The sequence below is a fragment of the Ranitomeya imitator genome, chromosome 1 (assembly GCF_032444005.1).
Source record: "Ranitomeya imitator isolate aRanImi1 chromosome 1, aRanImi1.pri, whole genome shotgun sequence".
Classification (NCBI taxonomy): Eukaryota; Metazoa; Chordata; class Amphibia; order Anura; family Dendrobatidae; genus Ranitomeya; species Ranitomeya imitator.
In genome coordinates this window covers 41,045,439-41,064,919 of record NC_091282.1, presented here as the reverse complement: position 1 = coordinate 41,064,919, position 19,481 = coordinate 41,045,439, and the positions used below count along the sequence as shown (strand labels likewise).

At 41.6% G+C, this 19,481-nt stretch overlaps 1 protein-coding gene across 1 annotated transcript in view; it reads right to left on the bottom strand.

Moving 5' to 3' along the window:
* The window catches only part of DCC (DCC netrin 1 receptor), a 1,008,503-nt gene that overhangs the window by 350,951 nt on the left and 638,071 nt on the right, over positions 1 to 19,481 (bottom strand). The window contains exon 6 of the mRNA XM_069745998.1: positions 319 to 473. Within this exon, the coding sequence (XP_069602099.1) occupies positions 319 to 473 (155 nt within the window). The remainder of the gene's footprint in view (positions 1 to 318; positions 474 to 19,481) is intronic.

Below are 19,481 nucleotides of genomic sequence, written 5' to 3'. Positions count from 1 at the left end.
CCATCGCTCTAGACCACCAGGACATACTCTCAATGACCCCATATTTGTTTATGCCTCTGCAGTTCAGACCCAGTCACTTCAATAGAGCTGAGGTGCAATGCCAGGCACAACCCGCGTGCAGGTGTGGCGCTGTTTCTCATTGCTATCGATGAGCAGCCGTCGAGGGGGACGCCATAGACATTACATGATCAGTTAGTGCACTCATCACTAAGTCGAGTACGACCAAAGTTTACGGGAAAAGTTGCAAAGGATAGTTTACTGGACTCGCTAAAATCGGCGGGGATGGCGGAGTTCCTCCTTAAATGACAGATAACTTACCACTATCTGGAAGTAGTCGCTGGGGATGACCACCTCTCCATTCTTGGTCCACTTCACTGTAGGAGGGGGCTTCCCGGAGACGGCACAATCAAACTCAATGTCCATACTCTCGTAGGCATACAGATTGGCGGGGTGATTCAGGAACCGGGGGGGCACTGGAAAAAAGGGGATAAAAAAAGTGTCATAAAGTCTGTAGAAGTATAAAGCTGAGTGCAGTCACAATGAGATGAGCGGAATCATACAACTTTACCATTGGAATAAAAATGTTGATAAAAAAAGTTACAGGAAAAGTGTAAGGAAATCACACATGCATCACGCGTAAGGAAATCACATGTGCATCGTGCAGAACACAGGTGAGCGCCATTACTATGCCGACAGCGTCGTCTCCCAGAAAAACTTCTAATTATTCCGCTCTTTAATCAGGTAAATCAGCATTTAACTAATCAGCGCCATCTGCAAATAATTAACATTATTCTTCTGTATTACAACATGGAGGACGGATCCTGGGAATCCCTGAATGTTGGGATAATTCTCAGCAGGAAGCAGACGGTTCATCGTGAGAAAGGAGAAGGACATCAGTCAACCTGATCTCATGGGAAAGTACAGACTAGAAAGGAAACATGGAAGAGAGGGAACCTTGGAGGTGTGTCATTAAGAATGGGCGGAGGAGAGGAAGGAACTAAGGAAAGAAGAGGAAGGAAGGGAGAAAGGGGAGGAGGAAAATGGAAGGAAAGAAGGGAGGGAGAGAAAGGGAAAAGAAGGAAGGAAGGAGAAGACAGAAAGGGATAGAGAAAAAGAAGGACAGAAGAAATGGAAAAGGAAGGAAATAAAAAAGTGAATGAGGGAGAGAACAAGGGAAAGAAGTAAGGAATGAAGAAAGAAAGAAAGAAAGAAAGAAAGAAAGAAAGAAAGAAAGAAAGAAAGAAAGAAAGAAAGAAAGAAAAAGAAAGAAAGAAAGAAAGGTATATGGAAGGGAGGAAGAAACAAAGGGAAGGGGAGAGAAGGAGGAAAAGCAAAAGGAAAAAAAGAGAAGGAGGGATAAAAGGAAGTCATGAAGAAAAGAGAGGACATAGGGAGGAAGAGACAAAGGAAGGGAGGGAAAAAGGAAGGATGAATGAGGATAGGAAAGAGAAAAGGAGGAAAAAGGGAGGGAGAAAGTAAATAAGGAACAAAAAATGGAAAGAAAGAAGAAAGGAAGGTAGAAAAGAAGGAAGGGAAGGAAACAAGGGATGAAAATGGTGGAAGAACAGAAGGAAGGAGAATGGGAAAGAAATGGAAATTGAAGGAAGAAAGGAATTGAGGAAGGAAGGAAGAGTGAAAGCAAAATAAACGAAAAAGAGAAGAAAAAAAGACAAGAGAGGGAAGAAGAGAGAAAGGTAAAGGAAGGAGAATGAAAGGGAGAAAAATAAGAAATGGTAAGACATTAAGGAAGTAAGGAAGGAAAGAAAGAAAAGAGAATAGTGAATGAAGAATAGAAGGAAGGAAAGAAGGAAACAAGGAAGGAAGGAAGAAGGTGATAGGTAATATCTGGTAATCTGGTCTGACTGCTGGAACTTGTACTGACTGGAAGAACCAGAGTCACGTATGTGAATGGCGCAGCGGTGGGACATGGCGGCTGTCGCTTCCCTTACAGTCCATGGGACGACTTTCTGTAACTCTCCCACAGACAGTAACCCAAGCTGCAATGCCTCGGCTTGATTACTGCTCCATTTACACAAGGGGTTTATCATTGGTGGACATTAGCTATAGCCTTTTATTCCAAATCCCCGTACATTATAAGAAAAGCAGAAAGGTAAAAACTGTAATAAGAGGACAGGTGAGAGGTGCGAGGAGACGGAAGATGAAGAAAAGAGCTAGATGGAGAAAAACGAGTAAGAAGCAGAGAAATAGAAATAAAACAGGTGTCAACCACAAGAAGGAAAGCTAAAGAAAGACAGAGGAAGAAAGGGAAGGGAAACAGGAAAACAATTCCAAGGAAATTGCATAAAAAAGGCATAATAAGATGACAAAGAGAGGAGAACACAGTTAAATAAAGTCATAATCTAATTTAAAAAAAAAAACTTTTTTTTTACTAAAATAAGGACTTACAAAATCAAAGAGCAAATCCATGAAGAGACGCAAGTGAAAGCTAATGCCTGATACATTGTGTGCATCCCCTGAATTACATACAGATCAGTCACTCGTTATCTCCTGCCCGGAGAACCCGGACCCCCGCTCCCCTTCCCCGAGGCTGCGGTGTATGAACATTACTAGAAGACTGTGTAATTCCTACATGAAGGGCTGAGATGCTGGAAGACGTCTTTTATGCTCTGCCTCCGGAATAGATTTACCATATGAAGCCCTCAGATATCGATTCTGTATGTGCTTAAAGGAGCCTCATGGAATTAGAACACAAAGATTTGTTCCACTCTGGTGGCCGTGCACAGTATTGCAATTGAAGCCCATCCGCTATAACTGGTTGTGGCCAAAGGTGGCGCTAGTTTTTTTTTTTTTTTAAAAGCAGACCCTTCAGCCTAACAAATACTTTGTGGTCTCCCTAAATATTACAATGCTCTTTAGCCTTATTGTTAAATTGTCGCGAAAATATTGTTGAGCTCTGAGTTCTTTTGACACCATAAAACAGAGGGTAAAATATAAATTCCCGTTAATCTGTTAATTTGCTTGTCATCTGGTAATAAAGCTATCACATTCTCCCTTTCAGTCCGATCAACGTATTTTACAATTTTCGCCTTGTCAGGTTTACAAAAGGTGCCAAATCCAACGTTCCGGAAGTTAAGTTTTTTTTTTTTTCAAAACTTTTTAAGAGATTAGTTTACGTTTTACATGTCCATCGAACACTTATTATGTATTAGTCAACACTGTGCAGTGAGGACCCAACGCACATTAGATGAAAGACTGTCGAACCAGTAGATTTGATTGGGACTGGCCGACCGTCTGACATGTATGAGGGGCTCCTGATGTTCCCCGACAAATGATGACGATCAAGCAGTTGGAATGTTAATGGTTAATCCTTTTGTTTTCAGGGGCGATAAGCCGATAGTAGAGGCGTTAGTCATCATAAGCCTTCTCCACTCTCACCATTGAAAGCACATGAACACTCGAAAGAGTAGATTAAAGCATTTTATTTTGTGGGGGCAAAATAAAGCATCCGATGAGTATGGGGCAATGGAAAGAGATAGACCATGTGCATAGCCAGTATGCTTACGCTACCCATAAATATGGTTGTTGTCTGAACCATGATCCAGCCATCATCTATCAATCCCAAACCACCCCATACATAACTCAATCAACCATTCATTGGTTCTTAATGGGCAGAAGGAAAAAAGCCAATGTCTCCTCGACTCTGGCAGTGATTTATTGTCTTGGAAACCAAGGATTGGGGGCTTGAATTCACATGGTGTTGAGGCAGAGTGGTGGATGTTCAACCATTGGGCGATTAGTTTGGAGTCAGCCCTTGGATCCTTTCTAGATCCCCAGGTCGTAATACTTTTGGGCAATCAAGATTCCCATCAGACCAGATTCTTGTAACCTACCTCCTACACCTGTGACACCTCCACCGAATCTTCGGCGCTGGGAATGTCGAAGGTAGGAAGAGGTTTACCGGGTTCTCATCCGGCAGCCACAAATTACCAACATGGTAGTTGGTCCTGTAAATGTTTTTGCTCAACTCTAAGCATCATGTTAGCAGCAGCTGCCAAGGCAAACAGGATCATTGGGTGCATTAAAAGAGGCCTGGATACACATGATGAGAGCATTATACTGCCTCTGTACAAATCCCTAGTTAGACCGCACATGGAGTACTGTGTCCAGTTTTGGGCACCGGTGCTCAGGAAGGATATAATGGAACTAGAGAGAGTACAAAGGAGGGCAACAAAATTAATAAAGGGGATGGGAGAACTACAATACCCAGATAGATTAGCGAAATTAGGATTATTTAGTCTAGAAAAAAGACGACTGAGGGGCGATCTAATAACCATGTATAAGTATATAAGGGGACAATACAAATATCTCGCTGAGGATCTGTTTATACCAAGGAAGGTGACGGGCACAAGGGGGCATTCTTTGCGTCTGGAGGAGAGAAGGTTTTTCCACCAACATAGAAGAGGATTCTTTACTGTTAGGGCAGTGAGAATCTGGAATTGCTTGCCTGAGGAGGTGGTGATGGCGAACTCAGTCGAGGGGTTCAAGAGAGGCCTGGATTTCTTCCTGGAGCAGAACAATATTGTATCATACAATTATTAGGTTCTGTAGAAGGACGTAGATCTGGGGATTTATTATGATGGAATATAGGCTGAACTGGATGGACAAATGTCTTTTTTCGGCCTTACTAACTATGTTACTATGTTACTATGTTACTATGTTATGTTGTCATCAGGAAACATCAGATGATGCACTGACAATAACGGTTATTTTTTTCCACCGGCGATCGTTCAACCGCTGATCACCGGCAGGTTTACATAGGCTCGTAAATAGGAATTTAGAGTTCTTGCGAATTTTGGACTATCGGCTGGTCGATATGTGCCATTATTCTACTGATCACATAAAAGTATATCAGGGGTCACTGACGGGTGAAGTGTTTTGTTTTTTGTCATTCGCAAATATTATCTAACTACAGTCAAAATAAAATGTCCTGAACAGCAACAGATAGCTCATTGATGACTGCTGCTTCGGATGGGAACCCTGAGGAACCCCCTCCCCTGTATATGTAATAAGCTGGATACAAATACATTCCTTGTATTCTCCATGAGGCGCCTTGTACTTTACATTAAGTAACACTTTGCATTCTATAGAGAACTTGATCCTTAACCAAGATAACTTCTTTATCCAGTAACGGTTGTGACTCCAGAGCTGCAATCTGTAAAATTATAATAATGGAACATAATAGGTTTACTCTGTTCTGGAAAACACTGGCGATGTATTAAACCGCTACAGGATAGCGAGAATTAGCATTACAATTTACTTTGTCACACTAAGCTGACTCGGAGCCAAGGGCAGATGCTCTCGCCGCATCTTTTGAGAAGAAATATACAGTTATTTGTAATATTCTACTGTTCGGCCTCTGCTTCCTAATCTGAAACTTACAGGGGGTCTTCAATGCGTTCTACCCATTCTAAACAGGTCTCTTCAACAGGGTGCGTAGGTGGTGTGCCCTATGGGCTATCCTCAGGAGGGGACTAATGACTGGTGGGAATCATACACAGTTTGTATATACACATGAGACTTCGGCTGTTCCCCCCATAAAGACGTGGCACTGTGCTGCTGAAACAATGAAGGGGATCCAGAATTTGAGCATGGCAACCTCTTCTTTCCGATGAATGGCGGGTTACCATTTTTCAGACCCTATGCCTAGCTTATGGATACATCATAATTTTTTTTTTGTCTCGGAAAATCCCTTTTCCTACAAAATGTAGGTTATATAAAGGGACATATCAGATGTGGGAAACTGGCTTTTGAGGATATCCTTAATTATAGCAAAAAGGAAGGTGCAGAAATGCTCTTCTCTATGAAATCTGTGCCCAAGACGATGCACGGAGAAGGTTTGTAAAGTTGGAACGAACCCCTTAAAAATAAAAGTGGCAGTATACTTTATACAGGGGAAAGAGGTGCTCTAATAAGACATATAAAACTCACTTCACTTTAAAGGACCTCAACCTTAAAGAGGTATTGCCACCTTGGATATTTATGCCAAACCCGAAGGATATGCTACAAATGTGTTATTGCGAGTCTCATGTCTGAACTTGGTACCAAATTTGAGATCAGGGTGTGATGGAAATATATATATATATATATATATATATCATATAGATCTCACTTGCGTATATACTCCTATATAATTATATATACTCATGTATACTCATATCCACAGCTAATATATACACTATAATCAATTGCTTAAAATGGCTGACATAAACTGATATAAGCCAGACAGACTGTTCGGGGATTTCCAGCCAAAAGCGGAACAGCACCAGGTGTATTAAGTGATGATCAGATGTCTAAACTTTGTCCTAGATGCAGACAGCTACACTTTAGTTGCTTAATCAGCATTCATATGTGCATTAATCACAATATTCCATATATTTAGATAACCAATAACAGAGGAGATTGACAATATGGTAATTAACTAACCACCCCTAACCACCTCCTTTCAATATGCAATTATAAATCCACGTATGTACAATAAATCATCAGTATTGATGGAATGTTTTTCTGTCACCATAGTGTACAGTCCATTCTTGATGAGCGCTCAAAATACTCATTCTTATTGGGAATGGCCGCAGCACACACAGGGATAGATTTATCCAAACCAAATTTCCATAACAAGGGCACTATGAACACGATAGTGAATGGAGATATGGCTCCTCATGGGCGGGTCCTCCCATTCAGTAACAGTTAATTAAGGGAGAGCTGATAGACAGGAGGGCTCTGCTCTCAAGATACATTCTTAGGATATGCCACCAATGTCTGGAATAGGAAAAGCCCTTTAAAAGTGTTATTTTTTCTGTTCTTTAAATCTGGTATCTGCTAGGACTTTGAGCCGATGACTGCTACGTGACGTCACTTGTCAAGGGACAGAAAGATCTACCACCGGGTGAACATATTATTCAGTCTTAGCCATCAGTTTCAGGTGGAGAAGTTTGCAAAATGTAGTTGATTTGTTGCTCCGGCTTTTTCCCGAGATCTGCATCTCAAGGGCACAATCTCATCACATCATCCTGTCTCTGCTCATTCTGGACTTTTTGTTATTTTCTTTATTGCAAAGAGAAAACATATTGAGCCGACAACTCAGAAAAGTGGTAAAAACGGCAATAAATATTTATCACAACTTTAGGGACAAGGATGAAACAACGGAACCGTATGTATGAACTACGTCAGAAACAGCAATGGAGTTCTTCGATATACCACATTTTTTTTTTCCGTAGGGGGCAATGTTGAGGCAGGAGACTATCCGATTAGTCTCACATGAGGATTTTAAAGTATGAAACGTCAACGACGCAGCTTTTCAGAGGCGAGCGACCATGTCCGAAATCATACAGAAACACACATCAGCTATGAGGTTCCCTTTATCCAATATCAATCTATTGTCTTACTAAAGACAGGGCAAAGGGGGGAGGCTCCTGCTGAAGAAAGTTGTCTTCCAGCCAATCACAGGACAGTGAAGAGGAGGGTTTGGATGATGCTTTGAGACACAGAAGATTTCTTTCTATATCATTTTCAGTTTTAATTGTAAAAGCAAAAATGTGACGACAAAATAGGAAAAGGAGAAGATTAAGGGAGGAGCTTCTGGAATTTTTTCTTTGTTTCTTTAGCGTTGTGCATTTTCTTAGTTTACTGTCCCTTTAAAGTTTTTTTTGTTTTCGAATTTCTTAAAAATGTAGGGTAAAAGATATACACGAGGAGTGAATATAATGGCGGGAGCCTGTATATAATCTACCGGACGATCTCACCTCTCTCATTAGTTTCCAAATATGTACAAAGACTTTCGCAATCTTGGTAAATCCCGGGTCAGTTGTCCAAAAACTGAGGGCAAAATCTAAGCCTCGAATATAATAGAAAAAAAATGAATTCCCACAAGAAAGACTTTCATGTCGCTTGAGAGGAGAAACGAATGACCTACTTCTTGCCTCAGGCTTTTTTTCCCTGAGTTGTTCTCTCGCCATTACATATCTGTACATATATTGTTGAATATGCCGAAGACTTGAGGTTCCCACATCCATAAGATTCATGTCATCTGATCCCGCCGATCAACCAACTGTCTAACCTGTTTGTGGACTTCCAGACTTTCTGGAGGTCACTGATGATGTTTGGGGGAGAGAACGATGCGATTTCGGATCCCTTTGTTCGAGGAGAAATAAGTTGCCAAAAAAGGAGTTGGCAGCGGCACAACCATAGGGAACTCAGAGCACTTGGGAGAGCCAAGGACTAGCGTGTATGGAGGAATTGGGAACTATAGCTACCTGCCGAATGATTGACATCACAATTGTTTAGCCGACAGCTATGGTTGTGGTCAGTCTATAGCTGTCAAGGTCATTCGTGGTTTGTGAATTTGTCGCGAAGTCAAAAAATTGTCTCATTTTACTTATTTTTAACTTAGGTGAAGATATCTTCATGCCAGGAAAGGGGGTACATTGAGTAGAGTTACGCCAAATTTTGCAACACTTGATGAATCAGGCGAAAACATCTAGAATGGCTAGACTCCGTCCAAAAAAAGCAAAAACAAAAAACCCAAAACAAATGAGCATGTAAGGGGTGCACAAGGACTAGCTGTGCCCACTTTTCCTGCCCCTGTTTTACGTCCCTGACGAACTGATGTGTTTGACATGCCCCGCTGCTATATTTTATGAAACTGTTAAATGATATGTGCATTATAAGATTATTAATGCCATGTACATATGTTATTTACTAGGGAAAAAGTAGTATTGGAAAGAAAAAGAGATCCAGCTCAACGATGTAGCGAAAAATCCATAATTTATTTCACTTCAAAAAATGGTGTAAGGACAAAACATCAGCATACAAAAAGTTAAAAACCAAGGTCAACGCGTTTCCGGTGACTAAGCACCCTTAATCATGATACCTGGTACATGTCATGTCTAACACTTATATACTTGTGTCCGGTCATCACACCGGTGTTAGAATTAGTGTGATGACCGGACACAAGTATATAAGTGTTAGACATGAGATGTACCAGGTATCATGATTAAGGGTGCTTAGTCACCGGAAACGCGTTGACCTTGGTTTTTAACTTTTTGTATGCTGATGTTTTGTCCTTACACCATTTTTTGAAGTGAAATAAATTATGGATTTTTCGCTACATCGTTGAGCTGGATCTCTTTTTCTTTCCTGTTTGTCCACGCCCTGACACAGCGTTTCCGTGCTCTGAGTCCCTGGGAATGTCGGTATGGTGAGCTGGATTTTGTTTTTTCTTTATCCAAAAAGTAGTATTCCAAGTAGCCCACTAGAGGGGGGCACAATAGTAAAAGACAGCAATAGGATAGGATAATAGGCACTAGTTAAAATTAGGAGGGGCCAACCGCATAAGGGAGAGAGAGCTTCCTGCTTTTACTCAGAAGGGCTAGGGAGCCCAGGCAGTCCAAAAGGGCCTCAGAGCCCGTGCAGGGTGGTTGAGCCATGTAACATTTTAGAAGTAAAGGAGCCCAGGTCATCCAGGGCCTAAGGATAACGTTTGCTAAGAAGCAGAGGAAGGCAGGACAGCTGTGTCATGATGGCGGTCAGCTACTTAGGAAGACGCCTGTGTGTCTGGTGCGAAACGGATCGGGAACTCCTACAATTAGTCACAATGGTCAGATAAGGTGCTGCGTTACCGGGGACAATGGTGTGACCCGGAGTTATTCCTAAAGAAGACAGGGACAAAAGATGATGTGTCATGTGAAGTATCCTGTGCTGTACCTAATTGTGAACTTGACAAGCTGAGAATGGAACTAAGTAAAATCGTTTGTTTGAAGTTGGAACCTGACTCTGTCTCACTTTATCTGGAATCTAAAGCAAGAAATTCCCAGCGAATCAGAGAAGACCCAGAGGGATAGGAAAGTGGACAAAAAGGTACCCTACTGCTGGGACATTGCATGCATGTGATGGGGGGCCAGGGTGCGCTGAAGCAGCCACCATGGAAAGCCACGACTACATCCCTGGCTCCCCTCACAAGCACGTAAAAACGTAAAAACTGCAGAAATAGAATAATGAATTAGGTGTAGTAAAAAAGTTGCACAACACATAGAACTAGAGAAAAAACAGGCGCAAAGGCAATGATTAATTGCGGCCGAAAAGTAATTTAAAACCCCCTGGCCCTTGGAGTAATATAAGACCCATCCTTATTTACAGATAATACTACAGAATATCTGAATGATATGTGTTACTGGCTGCAATGTCAAGTATAAAACTTGGGAATCTCTTCAGCTCAATGCCAGAAAGGTTTTGTAAAGCATTGGATAAAATGGTATTCTTTGTATCAATCACTAGTTTAGTTTACATAGCTCAATATTCTGAACTATTTAATGCAATTTATTAATGTCGTTAAAGAGGAACAAAGTGGCATTTATTGCTTATATTTTATTCCTGCTGCCGCCCTGTCTATGCCCTTTTCTTTTTTTTTTTTTTAAATATGACATACGTTTCCATAGGTATGGGTCTTTTTATGTAGTAACTTTTATAGTCTTTTCAAGGGAGCATAGCTCACAGGATCCTCTGGGGCGTATCTGTCGGCTGCTCTGCATAATTACCATGTGAGCCACACCCCCTTGTAAATACTATAAAAATTAACACTGGATTAAAAGGCCCATATCTCTGGGACAGTATTGCAGATTTTAAAAAGGAAAAAAGTTTAACACTCGGAGAAACAGCTGGAATAAAATTAGAGCAAAAAGGACTGATTTTGACCTGGTGACAGATCCGTATTAAATGTTACATCTAGAAAACTAATTTACAGAAACACATATATTAAAATTAGAGAACTTCAGATGCTTATTCACCAGCATCGCTATGGTCTCAAGAAATAATCATTGTAAATTAAGTACATTAAATGTTTGTTGGCCTAATTGAACGTCTTTCAATGTATTTGCACCTAAAGAGTGAGAATTAAATGACCCTTCAGAAAAAGAAGAAGCAGCACCTGAAGATTTGTTCTTGGTGGCCACATTCTGCAGAACCAAACAACCCTTGGAAGGCACATCAAGAAATTGAAAGGGATTGTCTACACCGATACCCTGGTTCTATTATTGGTCCTGGGTCACGTTAGCTCCATTTTATTCCTTTATTCTAGCTTATCGACACTTCATCAATGATGTATGAAGGGGACTGGTTGACTGACTTATTTCAACAGCTAAGCCAGCCCCTATTTTATCTCTATGTCCATGGTGACAGCAATGGGGGTATGGCCTATCTCAGGTGCCTCCTCCATATTCAGCACTGGTCAAGGGTCAGCGCAACCACAGTGTCGAGCACAAAGCAAGTTGATGCTGCAGCTCTCTGGAGGTGATCTGAGGATTGTCCTTGACTGATCTCACCATTCTTCTTCTCTGCCTTTCTGATGTTTTTCTTGGCCTGCCACTTCTGGCCTTAACAAGAACTGTACCTGTGTTCTTCCATTTCCTTACTACGTTCCTCACAGTGGAAACTGACAGGTTAAATCTCTGAGACAGCTTTTTGTATCCTTCCCCTGAACAACTATGTTGAATAATCTTTGTTTTCAGATCATTAGACAGTTGTTTTGAGGAGCCCATGATGCCACTCTTCAGAGGAGATTCAAACAGGAGAACAACTTGCAAGTGGCCACTTTAAGTAGCTTTTCTCATGATTGCATACACCTGGCTATGAAGTTCAAAGCTCGATGAGGTTAGAAAACAAAAAAAGTGCTTTAGTAAGTCAGAAAAAAGTAGGTAGGAGTATTTAAAACAAGAAAATGATAAGGGTGCCCATACTTATGCACCTGTCAAGTTTTGTTTGAATGCAGATTGCACATTTTCTGTTAGTACAATAAACCTCATTTCAAGGCAGAAACATTACTGTGTCCATTAGATATATGAAACTGAAATAGCTGTTGCAAAAAAAAAACAATTTTTATAAAACATTAAGCTTAAGATTAATAGGGGTGCCCAAACTTTTTCATATAACTGTAAATATATCAGACCTCAAAAAAGCAAAGTAGTAACTTTAAACTCATGGGTCACAATTAGTGATGAGCGAGTGTACTCATTGCTCGGGTGGTCTCCGAGTATTTGTAACTGCTCAGAGATTTAGTTTTCGTCATCTCAGCTGAATGATTTACAGCTAATGGACAGCTTGATTACATGTGGGGATTCCCTAGCAACCAGGCAACCCTCACATGTACTCAGGCTGTCTAGCAGCTGTAAATCATCCAGCTGCGTCAACAAAAACGAAATCTCCGAGTACTTACAAATACTCGGAGATCACCTGAGCGTTCTCGGGAAAACCCGATCAACGAGTACACTCACTCATCACTAGTCACAATATATAAACTAATAAAGGCCTCCTTCCCCTAAAAAAGCGTATATTTTATCTTCTTGTAAAGCAGAGAGGCTGCAGGTCCCCTCATGGGTAAGGAGGACAAGATGTGACCTTCTGCTCTGCCCCCTACAGCTCCGCCCCCGCGTAAAAGTGACTTTCAATATTTAGAACCACTTTTTTTTTAAAAAAATGCAGAAAATTGTCACACTTTATAGCATATTTTTCCCATTTTGTATGATTTATTTACGTTGCAAATCCATTTCAGGGAAAGCGGCTGCAGATGATCACGTTATTTGTTCAGCTTGATCTGTATTTTAGAACAGTCAGGACTTGACTATAAAAGAGCTGCCAACAAGCGAGGACCTAACCCTTGATGGGATGCCACAAAGACTCAACATTTAGCCAATAACGGGAATTTTAAGAATCTTTTTGTAGTCAGATCCTCCGGTGTCCTAATGACTGACAGAAGCGTCCGAGCTCCATTTGTCTGCCTGCCTGAAGGCCTCTCGTAGAATGATAAATAACATTCACTGCAGAGGGAGCATTGGATGTGGAAAACGCAACTTACAGTGAATGTCAAGCATTGAATTCTGATTTTCTAATTTATCTAAATAGGGAAGATGTGATCAGAAAATGATCTATTGCTGAAGTTAGGTTTCTATCCGAAATGTATTTTTTTTTATTTTGAGATTTTTTTTCTTCTTTTTCAGATTACAATTTTTATTAAAAAACAAAATTAGTATTCTTGAAATTTTTACACTGACAACTGGGGCAATTTTAGACTCATATTTCCTCTCCTTTCAGGTCTTAGGAGCACAGAAAGGTATAAAGTGAAAGGTAGCACATCTGTAGGCAGTAGATAGCACCAATTCACTATTCACAATAGGTGATGTCACAGCTCACATCCTCCTCCTGTTCAACGACTGATACAACCTCTTTATACAGTCGTTATATATGTCACAGCTCACCTCCTCCTCCTGTACAATGACTGATAACACCTCTATATACAGTAGATAACACAGGATCCACCATTCACAATAGGTGATGTCACAGCTCACCTCCTCCTCCTGTACAATGACTGATAACACCTTTATATACAGTAGCTAACACAGGATCCACCATTCACAATAGGTGATGTCACAGCTCACCTCCTCCTCCTGTACAATGACTGATAACACCGCTATATACAGTAACATAGTAACATAGTAACATAGTTAGTAAGGCCGAAAAAAGACATTTGTCCATCCAGTTCAGCCTATATTCCATCATAATAAATACCCAGATCTACGTCCTTCTACAGAACCTAATAATTGTATGATACAATATTGTTCTGCTCCAGGAAGACATCCAGGCCTCTCTTGAACCCCTCGACTGAGTTCGCCATCACCACCTCCTCAGGCAAGCAATTCCAGATTCTCACTGCCCTAACAGTAAAGAATCCTCTTCTATGTTGGTGGAAAAACCTTCTCTCCTCCAGACGCAAAGAATGCCCCCTTGTGCCCGTCACCTTCCTTGGTATAAACAGATCCTCAGCGAGATATTTGTATTGTCCCCTTATATACTTATACATGGTTATTAGATCGCCCCTCAGTCGTCTTTTTTCTAGACTAAATAATCCTAATTTCGCTAATCTATCTGGGTATTGTAGTTCTCCCATCCCCTTTATTAATTTTGTTGCCCTCCTTTGTACTCTCTCTAGTTCCATTATATCCTTCCTGAGCACCGGTGCCCAAAACTGGACACAGTACTCCATGTGCGGTCTAACTAGGGATTTGTACAGAGGCAGTATAATGCTCTCATCATGTGTATCCAGACCTTTTTTTATGCACCCCATGATCCTGTTTGCCTTGGCAGCTGCTGCCTGGCACTGGCTGCTCCAGGTAAGTTTATAATTAACTAGGATCCCCAAGTCCTTCTCCCTGTCAGATTTACCCAGTGGTTTCCCGTTCAGTGTGTAATGGTGATATTGATTCCCTCTTCCCATGTGTATAACCTTACATTTATCATTGTTAAACCTCATCTGCCACCTTTCAGCCCAAGTTTCCAACTTATCCAGATCCAGTAGATAACACAGGTTCCACCATTCAAAATAGGTGATATTGCAGCTCACCTCCTCCTCCTGTACAATGACTGATAACACCTCTACATACAGTAGATAACACAGGATCCATCATTCACAATAGGTGATGTCACAGCTCACCTCCTCCTCCTATACAATGACTGATAACACCTTTATATACAGTAGATAACACAGGATCCACCATTCACAATAGGCGATGTCACAGCTCACCTCCTCCTCCTATACAATAACTGATAACACCTCTGCATACAGTAGATAACACAGGTTCCACCATTCAAAATGGGTGATATTGCAGCTCACCTCCTCCTCCTGTACAATGACTGATAACACCTTTATATACATTAGATAACACAGGATCCACCATTCAAAATAGGTGATGTCACAGCTCACCTCCTCATCCTGTACAATGACTGATAACACCTCTATATACAGTAGATAACACAGGATCCACCATTCACAATAGATGATGTCACAGCTTACCTCCTCCTCCTGTACAATGACTGATATCACCTATATATACAGTAGATAACACAGGATCCACCATTAAAAATAGGTGATGTCACAGCTCACCTTCTCATCCTGTACAATGACTGATAACAGCTCTACATAGAGTAGATAACACAGGATCCACCATTCACAATAGGTTATGTCACAGCTCACCTCCTCCTCCTGTACAATAACTGATAACAACTCTATATACAGTAGATAACACAGGATCCACCATTCACAATAGATGATGTCACAGCTTACCTCCTCCTCCTGTACAATGACTGATAACACCTCTATATACAGTAGATAACACAGGATCTAGCATTCACAATAGGTGATATCACAGCTCACCTCCTCCTCCTGTACAATGACTGATAACACCTCTATATACAGTAGATAACAGAGGATCCACCATTTACAATATGCGATGCCACAGCTCACCTCCTCCTCCTGTACAATGACTGATAACACCTCTATATACAGTAGCTAACACAGGATTACCATTCGCAATAGGTGATAATAATAATAATCTTTATTTATATAGCGCAAACATATTCCGCAGCGCTTTACAGTTTAACAGTTTCAAACACAACAGTCATAAGTAACAACGTTAACAATACAATAATTAAAGCACAATAAGACGACCCTGCTCGTGAGAGCTTACAATCTACAAAATTATCTTTCACAATTGGTGCAGAATCCAACCAGAGGAGCAGCACTTTTAGACCTAATACTATCTAATAGACCTGACAGAATAACAAATCTGCAGGTGGTTGGGCATTTAGGAAATAGCGACCACAATATTGTGCAGTTTCACCTGTCTTTCACTAGGGGGACTTGTCAGGGAGTCACAAAAACACTGAACTTTAGGAAGGCAAAGTTTGACCAGCTTAGAGATGCCCTTAATCTGGTAGACTGGGACAATATCCTCAGAAATAAGAATACAGATAATAAATGGGAAATGTTTAAGAACATCCTAAATAGGCAGTGTAAGCGGTTTATACCTTGTGGGAATAAAAGGACTAGAAATAGGAAAAACCCAATGTGGCTAAACAAAGAAGTAAGACAGGCAATTAACAGTAAAAAGAAAGCATTTGCACTACTAAAGCAGAATGGCACCATTGAAGCTCTAAAAAACTATAGGGAGAAAAATACTTTATCTAAAAAACTAATTAAAGCTGCCAAAAAGGAAACAGAGAAGCACATTGCTAAGGAGAGTAAAACTAATCCCAAACTGTTCTTCAACTATATCAATAGTAAAAGAATAAAAACTGAAAATGTAGGCCCCTTAAAAAATAGTGAGGAAAGAATGGTTGTAGATGACGAGGAAAAAGCTAACATATTAAACACCTTCTTCTCCACGGTATTCACGGTGGAAAATGAAATGCTAGGTGAAATCCCAAGAAACAATGAAAACCCTATATTAAGGGTCACCAATCTAACCCAAGAAGAGGTGCGAAACCGGCTAAATAAGATTAAAATAGATAAATCTCCGGGTCCGGATGGCATACACCCACGAGTACTAAGAGAACTAAGTAATGTAATAGATAAACCATTATTTCTTATTTTTAGGGACTCTATAGCGACAGGGTCTGTTCCGCAGGACTGGCGCATAGCAAATGTGGTGCCAATATTCAAAAAGGGCTCTAAAAGTGAACCTGGAAATTATAGGCCAGTAAGTCTAACCTCTATTGTTGGTAAAATATTTGGAGGGTTTCTGAGGGATGTTATTCTGGATTATCTCAATGAGAATAACTGTCTAACTCCATATCAGCATGGGTTTATGAGAAATCGCTCCTGTCAAACCAATCTAATCAGTTTTTATGAAGAGGTAAGCTATAGACTGGACCATGGTGAGTCATTGGACGTGGTATATCTCGATTTTTCCAAAGCGTTTGATACCGTGCCGCACAAGAGGTTGGTACACAAAATGAGAATGCTTGGCCTGGGGGAAAATGTGTGTAAATGGGTTAGTAACTGGCTTAGTGATAGAAAGCAGAGGGTGGTTATAAATGGTATAGTCTCTAACTGGGTCGCTGTGACCAGTGGGGTACCGCAGGGGTCAGTATTGGGACCTGTTCTCTTCAACATATTCATTAATGATCTGGTAGAAGGTTTACACAGTAAAATATCGATATTTGCAGATGATACAAAACTATGTAAAGCAGTTAATACAAGAGAAGATAGTATTCTGCTACAGATGGATCTGGATAAGTTGGAAACTTGGGCTGAAAGGTGGCAGATGAGGTTTAACAATGATAAATGTAAGGTTATACACATGGGAAGAAGGAATCAATGTCACCATTACACACTGAATGGGAAACCACTGGGTAAATCTGACAGGGAGAAGGACTTGGGGATCCTAGTTAATGATAAACTTACCTGGAGCAGCCAGTGCCAGGCAGCAGCTGCCAAGGCAAACAGGATCATGGGGTGCATTAAAATAGGTCTGGATACACATGATGAGAGCATTATACTGCCTCTGTACAAATCCCTAGTTAGACCGCACATGGAGTACTGTGTCCAGTTTTGGGCACCGGTGCTCAGGAAGGATATTATGGAACTAGAGAGAGTACAAAGGAGGGCAACAAAATTAATAAAGGGGATGGGAGAACTACAATACCCAGATAGATTAGCGAAATTAGGATTATTTAGTCTAGAAAAAAGACGACTGAGGGGCGATCTAATAACCATGTATAAGTATATAAAGGGACAATACAAATATCTCGCTGAGGATCTGTTTATACCAAGGAAGGTGACGGGCACAAGGGGGCATTCTTTGCGTCTGGAGGAGAGAAGGTTTTTCCACCAGCATAGAAGAGGATTCTTTACTGTTAGGGCAGTGAGAATCTGGAATTGCTTGCCTGAGGAGGTGGTGATGGCGAACTCAGTCGAGGGGTTCAAGAGAGGCCTGGATGTCTTCCTGGAGCAGAACAATATTGTATCATACAATTAGGTTCTGTAGAAGGACGTAAATCTGGGGATTTATTATGATGGAATATAGGCTGAACTGGATGGACAAATGTCTTTTTTCGGCCTTACTAACTATGTTACTATGTATGTTACAATGAGGTGGGGGAGATACAAAGTACAGGTGTGTATTTACAATGATGTATTTACAATCATGGTCCAGCCATCTTCAGGGGTTGGGGATAGATGGAGATAGTGAATGGGCTACACACACACAAACATACAATGACTTTGATTAGTGAACGTGGTAGGCCGCTCTGAACAAATGTGTTTTGAGCGAGCGCCTAAAACTATGCAAATTGTGGATGGTCCTAATATCTTGGGGTAGAGCATTCCAGAGGATTGGTGCAGCACGGGAGAAGTCTTGGAGTCGGGGGTGAGAGGTATGGATTAGTGCAGAGGTTAATCGAAAGTCATTTGCAGAGCGCAGTGGTCTGTTAGGCTGATAGACAGAAATGAGGGAGGAGATGTAAGGGGGTGCCGCACTGTGGAGAGCTTTGTGGGTGAGAACAAGTACTTTGAATTGTATCCTGTAATGAATGGGCAGCCAGTGTAATGACTGGCGAAGAGCGGACGCATCCGAGTAACAATTAGCCAGATGGACGACCCTGGCTGAGCATTAAGGATGGACTGGAGAGGGGAAAGTCGAGTGAGGGGGAGGCCAATTAATAGAGCGTTACAGTAGTCCAGACGGGAGTGGATCAGGGCGACAGTGAGGGTTTTAGCTGTCTCCATGGTGAGAAAAGGGCGGATTCTAGAGACGTTCTTTAGGTGTAAGCGGCACGAGCGGGCAAGAGATTGTATATGGGAGGTGAAGGAGAGATCAGAGTCAAACATAACACCCAGACAGCGCGCCTGCTGCCAGGGTGTTATTATGGTGCCACCCACGGAGAGGGAAATGTCAGATTTAGGGAGGTTAGTAGATGGCGGGAGCAGAAGAAGTTCAGTTTTGGAGAGGTTGAGTTTCAGATAGAGAGCGGATATGATGTTAGAGACTGCAGACAGACAGTGGCGTTCTGTAGTACAGCGGGGGTAAGGTCAGGGGATGACGTGTATAGTTGTGTGTCGTCGGCATAAAGATGGTACTGAAAGCCAAATCTGCTGATGGTCTGTCCAATTGGGGCCGTGTAGAGAGAGAACAGAAGGGGGCCAAGGACTGAGTCCTGAGGTACCCCAACAGTGAGAGGAAGAGGAGATGAAGTGGAGCCAGAGAACAGAACACTGAAGGAGCGGTCAGAAAGGTAGGAGGAGAACCAGGAGAGAGCAGTGTCCTTAATGCCTTGTGACTGGAGCCTAGAGAGAAGGAGAGGGTGGTCAACAGTGTCAAAAGCTGCAGAAAGGTCAAGAAGAATGAGCAGAGAGTGGTCACCATTACGTTTTGCGGTCAGAAGGTCATTGGTCACTTTGATGAGTGCAGTTTCTGTCGAATGTAAGGGGCGGAAACCGGACTGTGAAGGGTCTAGGAGGGAGTGAGTGGAGAGGTAACGGGTAAGGCTGGAGTATATCAGGCACTCCAAGAGTTTAGAGATGAAGGGGAGATTGGAGACCGGTCTGTAGTTGTTTGTGCAGGATGGGTCGAGGGTGGGTTTCTTTAGTAATGGAGTAATGATAGAGTGTTTGAAGGAGGAGGGGAAAATGCCAGAGG